Raw genomic sequence first — 19,642 nt, forward strand, 5'->3', positions numbered from 1 at the left:
CTCCCTCCTTTACCCTTCCCTTACGGCGCGGTTCAGGTGTCCAACGATATATGAGACAGATACTGCGCCATTTCCTTTCCCCCCAAAACCAATTATAAAATTATATATAAACCCGATGGCGTTGTTGTCCAGCAGCAGTGGTCCGAAAACCCCAACGACGTCTCCGTGATCTCGCATCATGTCAGTCAGCAGTAGAGCATATGAGAGTAATGAGTGATAATAGGCGATCAAGCAAAGGCATTAGACGAGACGGTATGGTAGTGATAGGGATAATTAGTGGTAGTTATAGAGATAGTGGTAATTTTGGAGTGATAAAGGACGTTACTAAATAATGAGGGTCATTAACGACAGTGGCAGTGATAGAGGTGTTTTAGGATGAAGGCTTTCAGGGTAAAGGCCTTTAGGGCGAAGGTTTTCACCATGAAAGAATTTCACCTAAAGGCCTTTCAGGGTAAATGATGTTTAGGTCACGTGATGTTTTCACAGCATGCGTAAGAACCTTAAGTATAGTACCTTGAGTGCCGAGCGCAATTTTCTTTCTAAATATTTCGACGCCGTTGTTCGAAATTGCGCATCACGTATGTACAAGCGAAGAAGCCGGTCGCGTGTTTATGATTAGTCAACTGCCGCTTCACATCGCAGAGTAACCGCGCGTTTTGTTATTACCTGCGCGTACGTGAAGCGGAAATTGGGAGCTCCCGTTCCCATGGAGTTGCGTCGCAGAGCTGCTTCCTTTATTTCGTTGCAAAGAGGTCGACGAAACCTACGTAAATAACTAATATTTATTTCTTTATTTTTTTTACCGTTTCCGGAACTCACGTTCTGGCCGAGTCTAACGAATGGGGCCGAACGAAGTTCAGCAGTCAACACGCACCCCCCCCCCCCCACCCCCCCCCCGAAAGCCACGGGCGGTTCCACTGCGGAGCTGCAGGGTTTGCTTAAACCGCACGCAGAATCTGTATACCCGTTATACCCGTCTCGCCTTGTTGCCTGCCCTCTGGCATGACCCGCGATCAGATCGCTCTGTGTAAGGGAAAAAAGCAGCCGCTGAAAGTCTAAACCCGTAGGCGAGAACTGGGCTAAGTTACAAACGTCCCACAATAAAATTTCGCGCCTCTATAGACACGCACGCGGCCGCTGGTGTTTTCCCCTTAAGCCGCTTTTCCGTCGGCCGCAATGGTTGCTTGCTCGGACGATATGTTCTGTTATAAATCACTCGCTGGCGGGCTCCCTCATGCTGCTGCTGCTGCTGTTGTTGATTGCATATGCCTCCCTCCCTCTGGTAGCGTGGAATGTTTTCCGTAAAGCGGTGTGTTTTGCCCGCGAGGCTGCGGCGGCGTTTGGCGAAATGTGGCCAGCGCTCTGTGCATAGGCCCGAGAAGGTAGAACGCGCGCGCGGGTTTGTTCGCGTTTCAGTTCGCTCACAGAAGTTTGCGAAGCGCGGTATTAGCAACGAAAGTACTCAGATTTCGTCTCCGTCTTCGCAGTGTGTAGCTTGAGATAGAGAGCATGCAGCCGAGTTCTGAGCCTGCGGATAAGACTGCACCTTATTAAATCTCATGAAAACAGTCCCGGATGTAACGAAATTAGAATTATTCTAGAGAGTTGCTTTGCGTAAACTTTTCACGTCGAGTGTACACGTATTACAGAATGACGGCCTGTGGGACGAGTTGGTGGTGCATGACTGAAAAAAAGAAAAAAAAATGTGGCGCAACGACGACAACACAAGTGTTGTCTTTTTATTTCCTGTGTTGTGGTTTGTGCTGGAGTTTTTTTCAGTGGACGTATTATATCTCGCTTCACTGCACGCATCTAACAAGCCCCTCTTCGTATCTCTCTCTCTCTCCCATTCGGCCTCTCTCTCACCGTCCTAGCGCTTTACAAATGTGGGTCAGTCCGCATCGTCTCCTTGTCCCGCCCGAACAGGTGCATGCCGCATTGCAAATTTATTACCCGGGTCATCATCCAGGGCCGCTTTGGTGTTACTTTAGAAAGGGGCACCTTTTGTCTATAGCGTTTCGACGATGCTGGAGCGCTCTGGGTAACAGCCAAAGAAAAAAAAAGTAGATTGAAATAGCCCGAGATTATTGCCCGGGCTTTGTGATCCGGTTAAATATTCACGGTGGGTACAGAGGAGGAGTGTGCACGTAAGCCACAGCCACACCCGTTTGTTTTTGCGCGTCGTCGAGGGCGGGCGACCCTTTTGACTTGGCTCTCCTGTTTGCGGAAAGCGGCGGGAACGACGTTTCTTTTATTAAAGGCGTCATTATAGACGAACCCGAGTCTCCTTACAAAAAAAAAAAAAAAATTAAACGCTTGGGCCGCGAGTTTGTGCTGGGAGAACAAAAAAAAAAGGAGGGCGCATTATTCAGCCGGCGCGTTTTCCTCGAGACTGCGGCCGTAATCGATATACTATTCCCCGCGTTCTCCTTGTACGAATGGCCTACTTAATTATTTCTATACGTGTCGTGTAAAAATGTGCGTGTACGTGCATATTATGTATAATGAAGAGACGGCGGCGCACTCGCGATGCAAGCGTTAGCTACGGTGTTAGCCTTGCAGCTGTCGTGATAAATAGGGTATCTATAGATCGGTTGCGCGATCGTTTATATTGCGCCTTTTCTTACTTTCCTTTTGTTTTCTTTGTTTTCTCCGGCGAATGTGTTAGTGCCCCGCAGTGCGTCGTGAAGTGTCGTCGTCCCTCAGTGTCCTCGTGAATGAGTAATTTATTTACCGCTGACGGAGGGCCCGATTGACTTAGTAAGGGGGGGGGGGGGGGGGGGGGGGGAGCTGCGGCGCGGGCTTATCGACGTGAAATTTCAACTTACGGTTATTTTCCTCCGCTGCCAGCGTGTGATGGATCGTTCGGGCTCTAGGTACTGCTGCCTTCATTGTTTGCTGCGTGCAGACGGGTATATAAATGGGTCGTTTTTTTTTTTTTTCAGCATTGAGCCGCTCGATATGCATCTGGGATGATTTCGTTTCATTGATTTGGCGCGGTGTTGGTGCGGGGCATGGCTTGTCTGTCGTTTTTGCGTCGAAAATGAAAATGACTGCGGAAGCGACGACACGTGTCAGTGCACGAAAATAATTAGTGCAGATTTCTAACCTTAAGTTTTTTTTAATTTTTTGCTGGCTTACCTGTTTACATTCAACAAGTCGAATCGAGCTAAGCGTTTTTGTTTTGCATTGCACGCGTGTGACCTTGTGCGTGCGGCGCCTCTCCATTGTCAGGAGCGGCACGCGGGGATATCAACCTTCAGCGGTTCCGTTAAGGGCCTTATTCCGACTGTTTGGTTAGGCAGTGCGGACAGCGCACTATTTTCCTCGTTTACTTTTATTGCCCACCGTGACAGCGTTAATTGGCTGCGCGTGTCGTACGTGTTTCGCATGTTCTTCGCCGACCTCGCTGCCGTGTCTGTCAGAAAGCTTGGCCGGTTGGTAAACCGTGACCCGCCGCGGTGGCTCAGTGGTTAGGGCGCTCGACTACTGATCCGGAGTTCCCGGGTTGGAACCCGACCGCGGCGGCTGCGTAAAACGCTAAGGCGCCCGTGTGCTGTGCGATGTCAGCGCACGTTAAAGATCCCCAGGTGGTCGAAATTATTCCGGAGCCCTCCACTACGGCGCCTCTCTCTTCCTTTCTTCTTTCACTCCCTCCCTTATCCCTTCCCTTACGGCGCGGTTCAGGTGTCCGCCGATATATGAGACAGATACTGCGCCATTTCCTTTCCCCAAAAACCAATTATTATTATTATTGGTAAACCGTGTCCCATTGTGGACGCAAGCGTATATGGGAACACTAAGCCGCCATACTGCACCGTACTATACCATGCTGCACCATATCAAGCTGTGTCACTCTGTGCTATGCCACGCTGTACCATTCCATGTTTTACCATAACGTATGCTATGCCATACCGTGTCGTGCCATTCTCTACTTCGTTCACCGCCTTTGCTGCTTTCTCGTCGCCCGTGTGTGCGCGCTGTGCCCTCGTTGCGCATCGCGCTGTGCCTGTGCCGTGATGAAGTGCGGCATTGTTGTGTTTTCATCTGTGCAGTGAAGGAGAAGGTGGAGACGCTGAGCGAGCAGCTGGGCGCCTGCTCCCTGCTGCCGCCCAGCGGTGCCCACGAGCTGTCGGCCGCCGTCGACACGCACGTGGCCGGGGAGCCCGCCGCCGCCGCCTCAGCCAAGGCCAAGGCCAAGCGGGAGTCCATGACCGGTGAGCAAAATGCGCCGCTTGCTTGCCTGCCTGCGCGTCCCGCCCCGTCGCTGTCGCGCCGTATTATTAGTTTTATTTGCATTACCGAGTGCATGCCCGTTACACGCTCAGTACCGCGACGTAAACATCCCCCGGGTCCTTTCACCGCAGCCAGCTCGTGTGTGTATGGGGAACTTGCGCTGAAGTTTGCGGTGCTGATTGCAGCGCCATAACACACTGCCTAGCGAGAAGAGCAAGCAGTTTTGGGTAGTACTCCTAGTACTTTTCCGCGCCACTTTCAGGCGCTTATTGGCGTGAGCCTCCGCGCTCTCTCGAAGGCGCGCGTGCCGTGCGTCAGCTATCTGGGCTACGCCGAGAGAAGCCAGGCAGTGAATGCCGTCAGCCAAACGCGGGTATCCAATCGCGCAGATTGTGTTCTCGCGTTTGCAGCGGCCCAAGCGGCTGACAAAAGCAGTTTTGAGTCACCGAATGGAACATTTGCAGTGCCGCCTTGGCAGCGCAGGTTCCCCATACCGATGTGAGGCCGGACAGTGCGTCACGCTCGCTGCGTCTTGGTGGGATCTGTCTCCAGACCGCGGCGATAGCGACAGCCGCGGACGATGGCGGTATGCTAAAACTCTCAATAGGAAAGTTCTCGCACGGCGCGCTGCGCTGCCGCTGTCACTTGCGCAATGGCGAGCACGTGTCCGCTCTTGCCTCCTCGAAGCATCAGCGTGAGCCGACTGCTGCCACTGCGCAAGCTCATTTGAATTCGCGTTCAAGCGAAAATAGCCGTATGTCAAAACCCTCTGTCTGCTACATCCTCCCGCTTCTCTGTGATACTTCTTATCACTTCGTGATAACTTGGTGTGGCTCGTGTCTCGTTGCGTTGTCGACCGTAAAAAAGAAAAATGAAGCGAAGTTTTTCATTGTTCGGTTCAATTAGGCATGGTTCACGCTGTGATGAAGATTTGGGGAGTTCGTCGAGGACGAACAACAGTCCATTGTGATACAACGTTCTTCATGTGTATGAGCGGGACAGCGCAGCCTTAAATTAGAGAAGCTTCGTCCAACTTCCTCTGCGAGCAAGCCGAGAATGTAAAAGGAGTCCCACTTTCGGTCCTTGTTTCTTTGTATTTTTCCCCTGCTGCCTCCTTCGGCCTATTATTGCCGGTGCGGAAGCCTTCGTGGAAGCAAAGAGGCGGGCTAGTCCCAAAGTGGGACGGAACTAATTGATGTCCTCGACTCGCTACATTGCTCGCTGTTCGACGGCGGGACCCTCAGTTGCTACGAAAGGGGGTGGGGAGGGGGTGAGGGTATTTACGCAGTTATCTTTCCTCATCCCCAGAAAGCAGCTGGGGCGAGACAGAACCATTCCATTGTTCTTCCGTATACCTATGTAGACAGTTCTATCATCGTTAGACGAGTGCGGCCATCCTGAAAACGCTGAGCTATAGCTGTTAGCGCAATATATCTCTTCTTTTTTTTTTCACGCTTATTACACCCTCTCCCGCTAACTACACTCACTCTTGCGTGTCCGGCTGTCTGGTAAGGGGCTTCAGCGCTTGCTCACATACCGTACACACCTGGACGTTGGGCGTCGTAGTGAATCGATTTCCGTCACTGCCCGAGAGGCATGGTTGCCCTAGCGGACAGTACAGATGTTCCGGCCCTGGGATGTGCCCATCGGTGCTTGCTAGTACTGGCGCAATATGTCAGGGACTAGATGTACGTGTGGTTCGATCTCTGTTCGTACGTGGACACTTCCGCGGAGTGTTCGGTGCGAAAAGGGTTAGATATTGAGCTCGTGACGGAGTCGAGACGGGGCCACCTCGAGGCGTGACACGTCCGCGAGCTTCCCTAATAGCGTTTTGCAAATGGCGGGCCCCGTGGAGCTCTCCAGATCCTCGAAGGAGCAAGGTGCGACCACCGTCGTGGCCTAATCAGAACCCAGGATGGTGGTGGTAGTGGTTTCTTTATTAAAATAATAGTAAAAAGGAAGGAAAAGATTTTTGCTAGCCCCGGCATCTGCCATCGATACTGAAGCACCTGAGCTGGGGCAGCGGACATAACGGATAGCAGGCAGAATGGAGAAATGAAATGAAAGAGGTGAGGGGACAGGAAGAGAGGATAGGGGGAGAAGTAGTATATACAAACTATTTACCCAGGATTTGAACTCAAATCGCCAATTGAAACACGCTGTTCGGTTTCGCGGGGGAAGGAACTTTGCTCCGTATGCCGCCGTTTGGAATGTACGCCATGAGAATCAGTCAGTCAGGTCAATGGTCACCCCACGACTGGCGTCCTGATCCGTTGCTTCGGCGCTTAGCTGTACGTTGCAGGACTTGAGAGTGCCCGTGACCAGCCAGGGCTCCCTGTTTACGTCGCGGAGTTCCTTCTCGCGAAGTGCGGATCTTATGGCTGTAGTACATACTGCTGTATATAGCCTGCCATTCGTCTCGCGAATGATACGTCCCGCACCATATGAGTGGGGTAGTGGAGCGGCAAACAGCGGAACATCGAAATTTCGCTGTCTGTATACCCTAAATTGAAAGGATATCCAAACGCCACGCAGCCGCTTGCATTATCCGCGCGAAATTTGGCGATTCGCGCCTCTGCGCGGCTGTCGGTATATAGGTATATGCTCTAACGTGCCCTTCCTTTTAGAGCATGGCTGTCGTGAACGTCGTGCTGTGACGGCTGCGCGTAACCCAGGCGCATGCGAGGTTTGCGGCGTGAAGGGCTTACCACTGAGCCTCCTAATTACCAGACTCAGTTTCGCACCAGTGGCGCACCCACGTACGTAGTTGCGCAACTGGCCCTGTTCCGTTCAGGCTTAGGCTCTGCCTCTGTACGCACTCGCCGTTGCACGAAATCCCCCCCCCCCCCCCCCCCCCCCCCGGGCTATACTTGGCCACCCAATTTCGACTTGCCCTTTACTATATCCGCGGGCACTGCGAGAGAGAGAGAGCGGCCCATTGTTTAGCCGGTACGGAAAAGAAAGGGGGAGGGGGGGGGGGGATGACGAGAGTAACGAGAAACTCCGTGTAGGTGCGTACCGCCGCGTTCTTCTCCGTGCTGCTGCTGCTGCTGCTGGGCGGGACGAGTGGAGTGTCGGGTTCACCTGCCGTCCGTGGCGCAACGGCTCCGCTCGGGCCGAGCCTCGTTGCGTAATGGCAGGGCCGCGCAAGGCGGTGCGGCCGAGTGGCTTCGATCGGCGGCGTGTGTGCTGCTGGCTTATTAACCCGATCAGATATACGGACAAGTGGGGCCGCGCGAGAGCTCCTTCGGTGTCACGCTCAGCGGCGACACTGGGGCGCTCGATTCCCCCCTCCTCGTCTGTGTCCCTCATTCGGCTCTGTATAATTACTTTTCGTCTCTCTCTCGGTTCAGTACACGGCTGCTGCAGCCCCGCTGTGCGTCCCCTAGCGCGCCGCTGTCGTCTTTGTGTCGTTAAATTATTCTGACCAGCGGTAACTAGCAGTAGTAGAAGCAGCAGTAGTTGTATGTTGCTGCAGGAAGCTCAAGTGACGCAACTCGAGTGGTCATTTTCCGGCCAGCGAGGACAGCAGCCGTACTTGCCTGCTATCCAGTAATACTGCGCAATCAGTGGTGACAGATCGAGGTCGAAGCCTGGGAGTTTTCGTTACGCGTATAGGACACTTCGCGACTTTATTGGTTAGGATTCAGTTGAGTAATAAAGCGCACCATTTGGAAGGCGGCGTCATCCTCCCCGCGTTCCTGCTCGCTCTCTCGTTTCGGTGGCTTCGTCTTTGTGGCTGCTTTTCGCCCCATGGCGCTCGCAGTTCTGTGCGAACGGTTTTGCTTCAAAACACGTCGGTGCGCACTTTCCGATGCGTGAACCACGTGTCGCACACACGCGTCATCACTGAAAGGGGGGGGGGGGGCGGAACTGAACTTGCGCTCGCATTACAGGGAAGCAGTGAAGTAATGTGCTATAAAGAAGTGGCGATTGCCGATGGCGCTAGCTGTTTATTTGTTCGTGCGAAACCGGATTGGTTTCGAAGGCTGATGGAAAGGCCTGAAATTAGGTTAAGGGCAACGCAGCGAGCTACATTTAGCAGAAAGGCAGGGATAACGTTTCGGGGTAGAAAAAGAACGGTGCGGGTTAGAGTCCAGAACTCGAGCTAATGGTATCATATCTGAAAACGAGAGGAGAAAAAAAAAGACTTGTTCGAGACGATGTAACGAGGAGAACAGATAAAAGGCAACGAAGTGCAGAGCAGCGGTGGAGCCGATTCCAAGAAGAATGGTAACGTAACCTATACATGATACGGCAGAGTCGGGTAGGTAAAGAGATTAGGAAATCACCTTGCATCATGTGGCGCGGCTGGCACAGAACAGAGCTAATTGGAGATCGGTGGAAAGAGGTCCGTGTCTATAGAGGCGGACGTAATCTGTACGTTGAGGTTGTGATGATGATGATGATGACGACGGTACTAATGTGGGTGTGTGCGTAACGTTACTGTACAGGGTAGGCAGTTCACCGCTTCGAGCCGCCTCGCGGCATCAAGTGGTTGTGCTGAGAAAGGCAAAGCAAGGTTTGAACGGGACACCACCCCCCTTGTTTCTGAACACCGAGAAACCGTTGAACCCTTTTCGGTAACGACCTTTTGTTTCTCCCTCTGGATCGCCGAGTCGCCCGTGCGCTGCTATTGTTTCGCGCTGCCCCCGACGCAGCAGAGACGGTTAAAAGTAAACGGCTTTGTTAACCTCCGGTTTCCCGTTATTGCCGGTCGACCAGAGGGATAGAGAGGGGAAACATTTCACCAGCTTTGCGGCGCAAGAAAACTCTTTCGTCTCGGCGGCGATCTTTGAAGGCCAGTCGTCCGTCCGGCCCCGCCGACTGGGCAGAAATAAACGACCGGGACGACGCCGGACAGAGGCAATTATTGCTCGCCTCTGTTCCCTCTCGTCGATGTATCCAGTGCACGCAGTAGTTTGTCATTATTTCTTTCTTCGCCGCGGCGCCGTCCGCTGCCCGGCGCGGGTTTATTTATTCTTCGGCCGGCGAAAGGCCGGGGTGGTGGAGGGCCGCTCTTCCGGAGATAAACAGAGCGTATACTGGTACGGCGACGGACGCTATTGGTATGGCGCACGACTGTCTAGGCGCGCGCTTCCATCCTTCGTGAAGGGTAAAGGCCCGCTTCGGAATAGCGTTGGGACTGGGCGAGGAAAGGGAGTCGATCGGGGAAGGGAAATGCAGTATTGAGAATAGGGGAGGTCAGCTGTTGTCTCAAGGTCACTCGGGTTCTTGAGCCGGTTGCGAGCAGCTACCCTTGGCGGCCTTGATGCCAGGAGCTGTCAGGCGACGCCCGATAGCGTACAGCGCCCATTAGCGGGTCGGGGTGGAGCGCGCTTAATTACGCTAGGTGAGCGCCGGAGTTATCGCAGACTTATCCTTGTGTTCCAGAGCTTCGCGGCTGTACGGACGTAATATGGGAGTCCCACTGCGCTGCCCAGGGAATCGGTTTCTGGTCACGCGCGTATTGGCCCGTGCGTTTTTTTTTTTTTGAGGTGCTTGTGTGCGCGGGGCTCTATGTAGTATTTATATAGGGCTAAGTGGATAGGTGCGTTATTTCCACCTGAGGCGGTCAGCCATGGTAATTTAAAACATCTTCGTATCTATAGATGACCGTTGCTCCATAGTTACGATGTCGTTTTGCCATTCTGCAGGCGGATCGGACCAATTTCAGAGACGCGGGAGGCGCATCCGAATAACGGTAAAGAAAAAATTGACCAGTGGTTTTCTGTGTTGTGCGTAAGAGGGGGATTAGACAACTGAGAGACGTGAAATCAAATTTTCGTTTCGTCTGTGAAGTAGGTAGGGGGATCGGCAAAAGCCGCATAGAGGCACTTTGACGTGCCTCCCTTATTGTTCGACGGCTAGGGGGCGGGGGGCACAGTACTTTTAAAATAAAAGTGCACCACCGTAGTTAAGACGAGGGAAAGACATGAAAGAGAGAAAAAGCTTCAATTTGAACGCACCACAAGTAAAAAGCCCTTCTTTGCAAATTCAGGGCAAGAAATCGCACAACTTCAAAAAGAAACGGCAGCAAAAACCAAGAAATGCAGCCAACAACGGTGAGAGTACGTACGGGGCAGGTAAGGGACGTTGACGCGCCAGGGACTGGAAAATGCGCTCGAGTCGCCCTTTTCCGCACACATTCCGAGCCGAGACCGGCAAGCGGGAGCTTGTGAGCACAACAGCAGTGTGGTATAGGATATGGATTGCGGGCGCATTCTGTTCGACAGTAAGGCAGCGGTCATGCGTATCGCACGCACGTGTCAGTGCGGCGCCGATAATAGACACCTTTAGCATACCGTGCACCGTGTTACCGTTAGCGTTACCGTAGTACCGGAGCCCGCCACTGTCAATGCGCATGCGCAGATCGCCTCGGCGGCGCCAGATGGCGCCACGTACCCGGCAGGTGCATGCATGCCTCCCGCATCGGGACCAATTAGTGCGTGCTCACTGGAAGTGGGCAGGATCCCGGTACTCCGGTAATGGTAACACTGTACACGGTATGCTAAAGGTGTCTAATGTATCAAGTTTTATCTAGATGAACAGCTAAATACTCTTCTCACTGACTTTCGTTCGAGCACATTTTCCTTTGATGTAGCCGACCAGGCCAACTGGCAGTAAAGTGTAGTTAAAAGCATTGCAGCTTAAATTATGCGCGTTTTACTACCGCTGAGAGAAAATGCAGTGTCTGTTTTAATAAACAGTCTTAGCACAGCCGGACAGTTTTGTAACGCGTTGCCGTAGCTGCCATTCCAGCTCTTGCCGAGCCACATTTGCCTTATACGGTCGCTGTTCCCTCAGTTAGCGTATTTATCGTACAACTGTGCCAAAACGCTCTAGTGTCCCGCTGGCACTTTCTGCGGAGTTGCAACATGTCGATTCCACGTAAGACTTTCTATAAAAAATGAAATAAAACCTCAGTTGGTTCATGGCAGCTCCCGCGGTCTGCGTTGCTCCTTGCGATGGGAAACGGCATCACGTAGCTGGCTTCTGTCTTTTGAATAGTTGTGGTTAGCCACTCTTTCTTTTTTTTAACCCCTGAACAAAATGCTGCTGTCGGGAATGTTAGCGGCAGCCCACCGAGTTGGGGCAAGTGTATATACCACGGTGCTCTCGGCGATGGGCGATAAAGGTGCAACAGGTAGGGTGAAAGCCCCTCGTTGTGTAGTGGACTGGCCTTCGGAACCCAAGTGCCGGGCGAATCCTGTCCTCGGAACATTTATCTTCACTCTTGTGTTGTCCGATCTGCCGCCTCTCTCTTGCTTCCCGTAGAAGTATATGTACTTACGAGAGCAGCCCACTCGACCAATATTGTGTCTGTGCCGGCGGCATGCATATCCTTCGGCGAACATGGGAATGATGTGTCTGCCCGACCAATCTTATGGTCTTATGGGCAATGACTGCGGGGCGTTTTCCTTCGTCTATCGAATAGTACCAATACGAACCGAGTATTAGTCTTTTTTTTTTTTCTTCAGCCTGTTTGTGCTGACCCGCTCCGGACGAGTACTGACTGGAATTTATCGCTTTGCCGTCAGGGGTCGCCTTACTCTTTTTTTTTTTTGTTGTTGTGGTAAATTAACGAACGAAACCGACATCGTCGTTCAGGACGTATCGACGAACCCGGTTTGGTTCGAGGGGAGAACGAGCAGGTTTTATGGATTTAGAGCGCCTTGTTCGCCGCCGTCGCTAGGTTTATTGACCCAGCTCTGCTGCGTCGCCCGGCGTGATGGAGTACGTGCACCGGCGACGTCCCTTGTTTTCGTTCATATTGCTCTTGTCCCTGCGGGTGAGCCCCTCCCCCCCCCCCCCCCCCCCCCCTTTCCTCGCCTATTTGCACTGCCATCAGCGCCCCCTCCCCTCACCCTCTCTTTCCCGTTCTCGTCAGAAGCGATCCTGTTTTGATGGACCGCGTCCGATAGATAGCCCCGGTCTTCGCGAACATTGCAGCCTTTCGTGTGACGCTCGGGAGAGAGCGTAAAAGCGACAAGACGTGCAGAGCGTACGCAACGCGCAGAACGGCACGGCCCCGATGCACGTCTGATGTAGAGCCGCGAAAGAATAATTTCCTGCGTTATCATCTTTTTTTTTTTACCTCAGTCCACGTTCCAGCTCTGTTTGAGCACTCGTGCTTGGCCATTGTTTTAAGCTGTATGCGCCTCAAGGCCACGCGCACCTCATCGGCCTATCGCGCAGCAGTTGTGCGCGGGGGGGGGGGGGGGGGGGGGGGGGTGCGCTTTGCCTTGGCGTTTGTCGCGCGCCGAGTGTTTCACGGGGAACCAAAGGGTGGGAGCGGGGAAGGAGGAGAGGAGGACGAGCAGTGTTTACCGCCACGGGTCGATATAGCATACGCGCGCTGCGAATGACCTGGCCGTGACACGCTGCTGTGTGGGGCTGTTCGTTTGCAGTGCTCCGAGTGGTGGAGTTTGCTCAGAGAGGCGATGCGCCCGGGCGAGATTTGCGGCCGCCGGATTTCGTGAATAATACGTGCGCGGAGGTCGGACGGCGAGAAAGGCCTGTGGCGGGTTGCGCGTGACTTTGGCAGGGGCAGTGTGTTGTGCGGAAATTTGGCGGAGTGAAGGCTGATATCTGGTTTGCAAGACGGCGGGTGCACTAAAGCTAAGGGTGTTACACGGGCCGTTTTCGTGGGTTTCAGGTCGGCTTCACCTCGATGTTTGCATGCCCCAATATAAAGGCGCGTTCGAGCAACGTTTTAAAAAAAGAATGCTATGTAGCTGTGTTTGAGCTCTTTATGAAGCGAAACATATGTCAGCGTGGTTTCTGTCACAACACCTCATGTGCCCGCCGAGCGGTAGCATAGATGTCCAGCACTTCGCCATCGCTTCTTAATGTTGACGTCATGATTAGCATAAGTAGCAACGTGGGGAAGCTAGCTTAACAAATAATGATAGGAATCCATCGACTGTCAATCGCGGCACGCTACTGCTTTCAGTGTGTTGATAGCAGAGGAGATGAACACGATTCTAGCGAAAAAGAGAAATATAACCCTCATTTTGTCTGCATTGTCCAGGGAGTGACAGCGAAGTAGGCGCTGCTGAACCTTTGGCTTTCACGCATGCATTTTTAAAAAAGGGTCGGGGCTGGCTTCGTCCCATCGCTCGCCTGTATGGCGGTTGAACTCGCTGCCAGGCTGACAACCAGGCAGACCTCTCCTGTTCCATTAAAGTTCTTCTCCTCCTCTGACAATAAAGAAAGCGCGATATGGTCGTACCTTGCCACCATTTCAGTGCGTCCTGTGCCCTTAAGCAGTAATAACGTAAAATTGAAATTGGTGTTCTATTTATCATAAGGGAGTATTAGCTTATTAGAATCCACCCAAGTGCAGTCTTATGGCTACAAAGGAAAGCTATGGGCTCCGTGCGCTGGTATGGTGGCGCCAGCAGCGACCACATCGCCAGCGCCGCCTCGTGTCACTCGCCGCGTTAACTGGACGCTCAGTCACGGCCGGTCTCGAGGGGAGAGCGCACGCCCCCCTCGAGACCATTTTTTCGAACTGTCACGCACCGCTGACCAAAACAACCACCGGCGCCGGAAGTCATTCTGGATTTTGTCACCTACAATGCCTTTTTCAGACTACAAAAAACATTCTGGTGCGAATGGGCAATTACAAAAATGTATAACTGTTCATACCGCAGAAATTTGTGCCATTCATTCTAACAGTTAGCATTATGATCAAAATTACCATGTGAATACGGAAATTTTGAGGACATCAATAACCGATTTTGGTTGACCTTGCTCATTGAAAGTCCTGCCCACGCGGTGTTTCCTAACCTACAACTTGCGGCATCATTTGTGGCTTTCGTTTGTCCTTTTCTTTCCTTTTTATCTACCTGCTTGTACTCTTTCTTTGAATCAAAGGAATACCCTTCTGTAATTATGGGTGCAGTATAATTGTCACCGTGCAGGCAGTTAAAAAATACATACTTTCGTATTGATTTCTGCATTGTTCCTCTATTATTCTAACCATATTGTGCTATCGCGACCGTAGCATAGCCCAAGTACATATCGCGACTTCTGCTTTCATAGTTTTGTTCTTGCCTGGATTGTCTGTTTTTCCGTGTGTAAAGTTTACTATCTGCGATTGCACAAGATGTTTATTTGCCCTGTTTGGCGCATTGTATACAGTGACTTCTTCAGTGTATGTAGTGACGGAGACATACGTGTATTAAATACCTTGTTGCGTGGTTTTGTACATACATACAGGGACTTTGTTTCCAGTGACACTTTCTTGTCCTTTATCATGTTGTATCTTCGCATTTCTAAATACTAATACTAAATTTCGAAACTACTAAATACTATTTTATCTTCGCACTTCTAATGTATATTTTGCACAACTCCTCGTTTATACATGTGCTCGCAGTTGCGAATAAAATTTTGGTGCAATTACTCGCAATACATGACCGGTGACAGCTGCTGCTGCGCTGTACACTGGAACGAAGGACAGCATCATTGAGATTTTTCCCTGGCCGTTGGACACGTACAAAAATCTAAAGGTTCTTGAACGAGAAAGACTCATTAAAATGTTTGTCCTCTGCTTGCTCATTTCATGTCCTTTACATTTTTCATATCAGCACCATGCACTGCTTTGCTGGTTTCGGACTGATATAGTTCGACTTCGTGTGATATTTCCTTTACTTATTAAATACGCAAAAACATGGAAGAATTGGTATCAGTTATGTCTGCCACGATTTTTAAGACACAAAAATACATTCTTTTATTTAAAGAATGCGTATTTCACTCGTCTAGACAGTGTGTAGCGCTATCTAATACACAATGCCATTGTTAATGGCAATGCAGTTATTATTCTTGTTTGATTCCTCCACAAATTTTATGAGGTGGCCGCCCTGCAACATGAGCCTCCCCCCTCCCAACAAAATTTCTGGCTATGCCACTGCTTGTTAACCAGATGGTGCCACTCGCGCAGGCCAAACTGCAGTGCATGGAGCCCATACAGGCTTCACAGAAACTTCATAGCTGAAGAAACATTCGTCCTTTTCCGGGGTTCGAACCCGGGACTACCGCCTCACTGTAACAGTCACTCTACCAACTTAGCTAACCAGGCCAGCTAGCATATGGTAGGGCAAGATGGAATTACTCAACAACTCGAAGTGGGAACAATGTTGGTCCAGTGTTTATTCTGTTCTGTTTATGCCAGGGGTTTTAAGTGTTCAGGTTGATAATGTGACATATATATAAGCAACGTTGAATTCACGTGTTCAACGCTTCTTTTTTTTTTATCCGGCACAACTTCTCCATTGTGCATGTCTAAAACTGCATGGGCACTGATTTCAGAAGTAGTCACTGCCAAACAGGCAAGCCATTTCGTTATTAACACGGGAGTGAAAGTTCCAAGAGTTCCCACAACAGTGCTATTTTCTTTTTATTGCAGCAAGTCAGCTGTCACAGAAAATAAAGAGCACGTACAAGTTGAAAGCTTCCACCAGTCGCATCGTCTCGAGCTTCAAGACTTCCACACTGAGTTGCCAGCTGGCCGTGAGCTACTTTGGCCACCGTGATGGCGTTTGGGAAGTCAGCACATCACGCTCGGGCCTCCTGGTTATTGCAACAGCGTCAGCAGGTTGGTAGCAGGGCCTGCATTTCGGCCCTGCTTGGTGCTTATTACACTGCATTTTCATCTATCAAAAGGATGTGCAGGGAATTACGAGAGAGATCAGTAAACAGATGTCATACTCACTGATACCAGACAGCATTAGCATTGGCTAATAATCGAGGGGCTAAATACACACAAAAGTAGCGCGACTGATCACTGTTGTTCCTTTGGCAGTCATGATTTATTTCCCAGAACACAGGTACTGTTCATTTGTAAAAGGTTTTGTGGAAATCACTCTTAGACTTGCCTCTTTATGGAACAGTTCTTTGCATCTGAGTAGATTGCTAACCTGCTGTTAGCAGCGTATATCTTCTGTGCAAATTTGTTTGTACAGGGCTCGTTTTTGAGTGAAAATGCAGACTGTCCTCGCAAAATATTTTTAGTAAAGAATTAGATTAATCCTTCTGAAAATTTGAAATGCATCCTTTGATTTGAGCTTTGAATCATTTGGACAGGCTCCGCATGTTCCAGCTTGGTCAGATAAACCAAGCAGATTTATTTTTCACAATGCCCAGAGTGCCAAATTTTGCATGTCATTACAGTGGGAAGGGGGGAATATTACAAACATTTCAGGTGAACTGCATACTGTCCTTGTGTGATCCATACGCAAGTTGTATACATAGTGTAATATAAGAAGTGTAAGAACTAATTTCATGACTAAATCCATTACAGGCAGTGCTCCTGGCAGCTGAGGAGCTTTAAATTCTGCTTTTGTATGCTAGCTGGAGGGAATTTTAAGCAGCGTCAGAGTGGCGAATCCAAGAGAGCAAGTTGAACTGCAATACCTGCTCTGGTTTCATGGTTTCTGTTTTCCTTTTGCTTTTGGTTCCACAACAATGCAGACCATACGGCCAGGCTGTGGGACATCCAGACGGGCCAGTGCATCGTGCAGTACGCGGGGCACGAGGGCTCGGTGAACTCCGTGCGCTTCCACCCCACACAGGACCTGCTTGTGACTGCCTCGGGAGACCAGAGCGCCCATATCTGGAGGGCCGCCACATCAGCTGCGGCTGCTCTGGACTTGGTGGTGAGATGCCTATTTTTATGCTTCTTTGAAGCATGTGTTAGCAAATGTTTATGCAAGGTTATTCACATGACATTTGTTGTACTGTAGGGGACAAAAGTTGTATACTCCACACAGTGGAAGCCGGAGCAACGGAAAACTGCATTGTAATGCAATGTAAAGCACGAAACGTTGAAACGAGTCAAACAACATGCCTGCAGATAATAAAGGGCTCCCATTGGCTGTCTCGATCCCAGATGCCACCTGTTGATGGCGTTATGATGCAGTTTTTTGGTGCTCGGCTCCCGCTGCGTGGAGTATACCACTTTTGTCCCCGATAGGACATTCTAGAAAAATGTGTGAAGCGTGCTCTGGAACAGTGGCATTCAAGGGCTGAAGTGATGGTTATGGCTCTAGTACCAAATAATAGTGAGAGCGTCTTGAGATAATGATTGTGAGACAATGTTTGTTACTTTTTTTTGCATGTTTTGAGAACCTAGGTGAGTTTGCTTTGGCCCTTCCATGATGTTCAGTTTCAGGCTTACTGCCAATGTCAGCACCATTGGATTTTAGTTACGTGGCTCACAGAGTTCTCATTGAAAAAGCATGTTTTCTCTTATACTGCATGAAAAAATGGTTATAGTACAGGTGAATGAAAAAAAACCACAGGTCTTGCACAGTGTGCACTATGTGCACCTTACAATTTCAAAACTGATGTATGATTAGGTGCATTTAAGGGTGTTCTTTGAAGCAGTCAGCAACATTTTGAGTCTTGCTGATGCCCTGTCACAATCTGTAAACCTACCACAGCAATTTTTGTTGATGCAGGTTGGCTTGAGCACCAAAGAAAGCCGATGTATGAATCTTTTTGTGCTAGCCATGGAAATATGTTGTTCAATGCAATTAAAAATGCCTTTGCTGTTACACATAGTCCCTTATGTAGAAACAAATTATCCACCCCCTAAAAATAGGAGAGCAGTGCTTATGTGTGCATACATACTGAAAACAAGATCCCTACTGAAACACATTTGTTAGCCGATAGTCACTAAGTGCACATCTAGAAAACTATTCAATAATAAAGCACAATCCAACCAGACCTTTGCTTATGCACTTTGAAAATGCATGTCATGAACTAGGAATGCTAGATGCCCTGCCTGAAATTGCCCCAAGACATGGTCCACTGCCTCCAGGGTACAGCCTCCCCGCTGTATATGACCACGCTGACACTTTCTTAAAAAAAGAAAAAAAGAAACACCACATGAACACATACTTCAAGAGTGCATGGCTCTGAAGGAAAAACAGGCAAGTTATATGAATTTTTTTTTACACAGATGGCTAAAAAACAGTAGCGCTCGTCGGAAGTGCAGTATCCCCTGCGAAATTAGTTTTCCTTTGTTCTCACATAAAATAAAACGTGTCTTTTATTAGCAGCGTTATTTCGGTGGATAATTGCCCAACAATATATTCATGTAGTAGTACAGGGGAAATGGGAAAAATAGTAAGACTGCCAAATTATGTATGAATCTTTACTGCTGACTGTTATGCAGAGTGTATGGCTTTGAGCAGTGTAGCAGAGCATCGAAAACAGCATAATCTACACTTACTTTCTGAGCCTGCCCTTAGTGCTGCAGTCAAGAAATGCAGTTGAACACTTAGTAGGAGGCAACATAGAGAAAGTCTCAACACAAGGACATATGCTAAGAGTCTGCTGGGTACCTGAGCTATGTCAGCATAGATGGTAATGAGAAAGCAGACTCATGCTGCACGCACTTAGACTGGTGAAATCGAAACTGTGAAAATGCCTCATAAATACTGCATGAAGTTGATCTTTAGTAAAGTGAAGAACAAATGGCAAAAAGAGTGGGATAATGAACTGAACAGCAAACTACTTTGTAAAGCCCATCTTGAGAGGATGGAAGTAATGCAGACACCAGGAACGTTTCATTGAAGTAATCTTATGTATTCTTTGCATTGAACACACACACCTGACACATAACTTCTTACTGACGAAACAAGGAAAACCTCTTTGTGAAAGATGCGGTGACGAGGTGACGCTAAAACACATTTTTTTCTCGTGCTCAAAACGCAAGAAACTCAGGAAAAATATTTTACTGTATTCTACAACGACCACATCCCTTTTCACACAGTGCTACTTTTATGTGAAAATGCGTTTGTTGATCTGTTGCATATTTTCAGATTTTTAAAGAAAGAAAATGTCTTAAGCAAAGAATAGCTTTCAGTAATTATACGTCATTTAATACAAACATACATTTTAACCCTGTGTTTGGCGCATGATAGCCTTTGGAGCTTGTGTGCCATAAAACCCAATACAACACAACTCTCTGTTATAAAAGCCTTTTTAAATGCTAAATGTCGCATTACAGAGCTTTTCTGTCTGGAATCGCATGAAGTATTTCAAATGCTAGTGGTTATGTTCAACAAATACATCTTTTTGTACTGGAACACAGGTGCATTTGTAATGATGATTCTCTTTGGTCATTTGCTTTTATATACACATATGTGAGAAATGCTTAAAAATTTCATTAGTGTAATTGCTAGGTAATAAAGAAATTTCAGCTGAATGACATCTGTGGTCTGGAGACTGCATACCTGCCAACTCTTCTGATCTTTCAGTAAAATGTACAAATTTTGACCCATATTACGATTTTATGAATCTTGCCTGAAATATTACGGAATCTAAAATTTATTTGCGATAAACATTTAAAATTTTGTAAAAAAAACACTGTTGCCGGTGGTAACCTTCCGCC

At 49.3% G+C, this 19,642-nt stretch overlaps 1 protein-coding gene across 1 annotated transcript in view; it reads left to right on the plus strand.

Moving 5' to 3' along the window:
- Nucleotides 1-19,642, plus strand: part of Wdr37 (WD repeat domain 37) — a 132,109-nt gene that overhangs the window by 94,383 nt on the left and 18,084 nt on the right. Inside the window, exons 4-6 of the mRNA XM_077627240.1 lie at nucleotides 4,056-4,217; nucleotides 15,650-15,838; nucleotides 16,714-16,898. Coding sequence (XP_077483366.1) covers nucleotides 4,056-4,217; nucleotides 15,650-15,838; nucleotides 16,714-16,898 — 536 coding nt within the window. The remainder of the gene's footprint in view (nucleotides 1-4,055; nucleotides 4,218-15,649; nucleotides 15,839-16,713; nucleotides 16,899-19,642) is intronic.

The sequence above is a fragment of the Amblyomma americanum genome, chromosome 6 (genome assembly GCF_052857255.1).
Source record: "Amblyomma americanum isolate KBUSLIRL-KWMA chromosome 6, ASM5285725v1, whole genome shotgun sequence".
Lineage (NCBI taxonomy): Eukaryota > Metazoa > Arthropoda > Arachnida > Ixodida > Ixodidae > Amblyomma > Amblyomma americanum.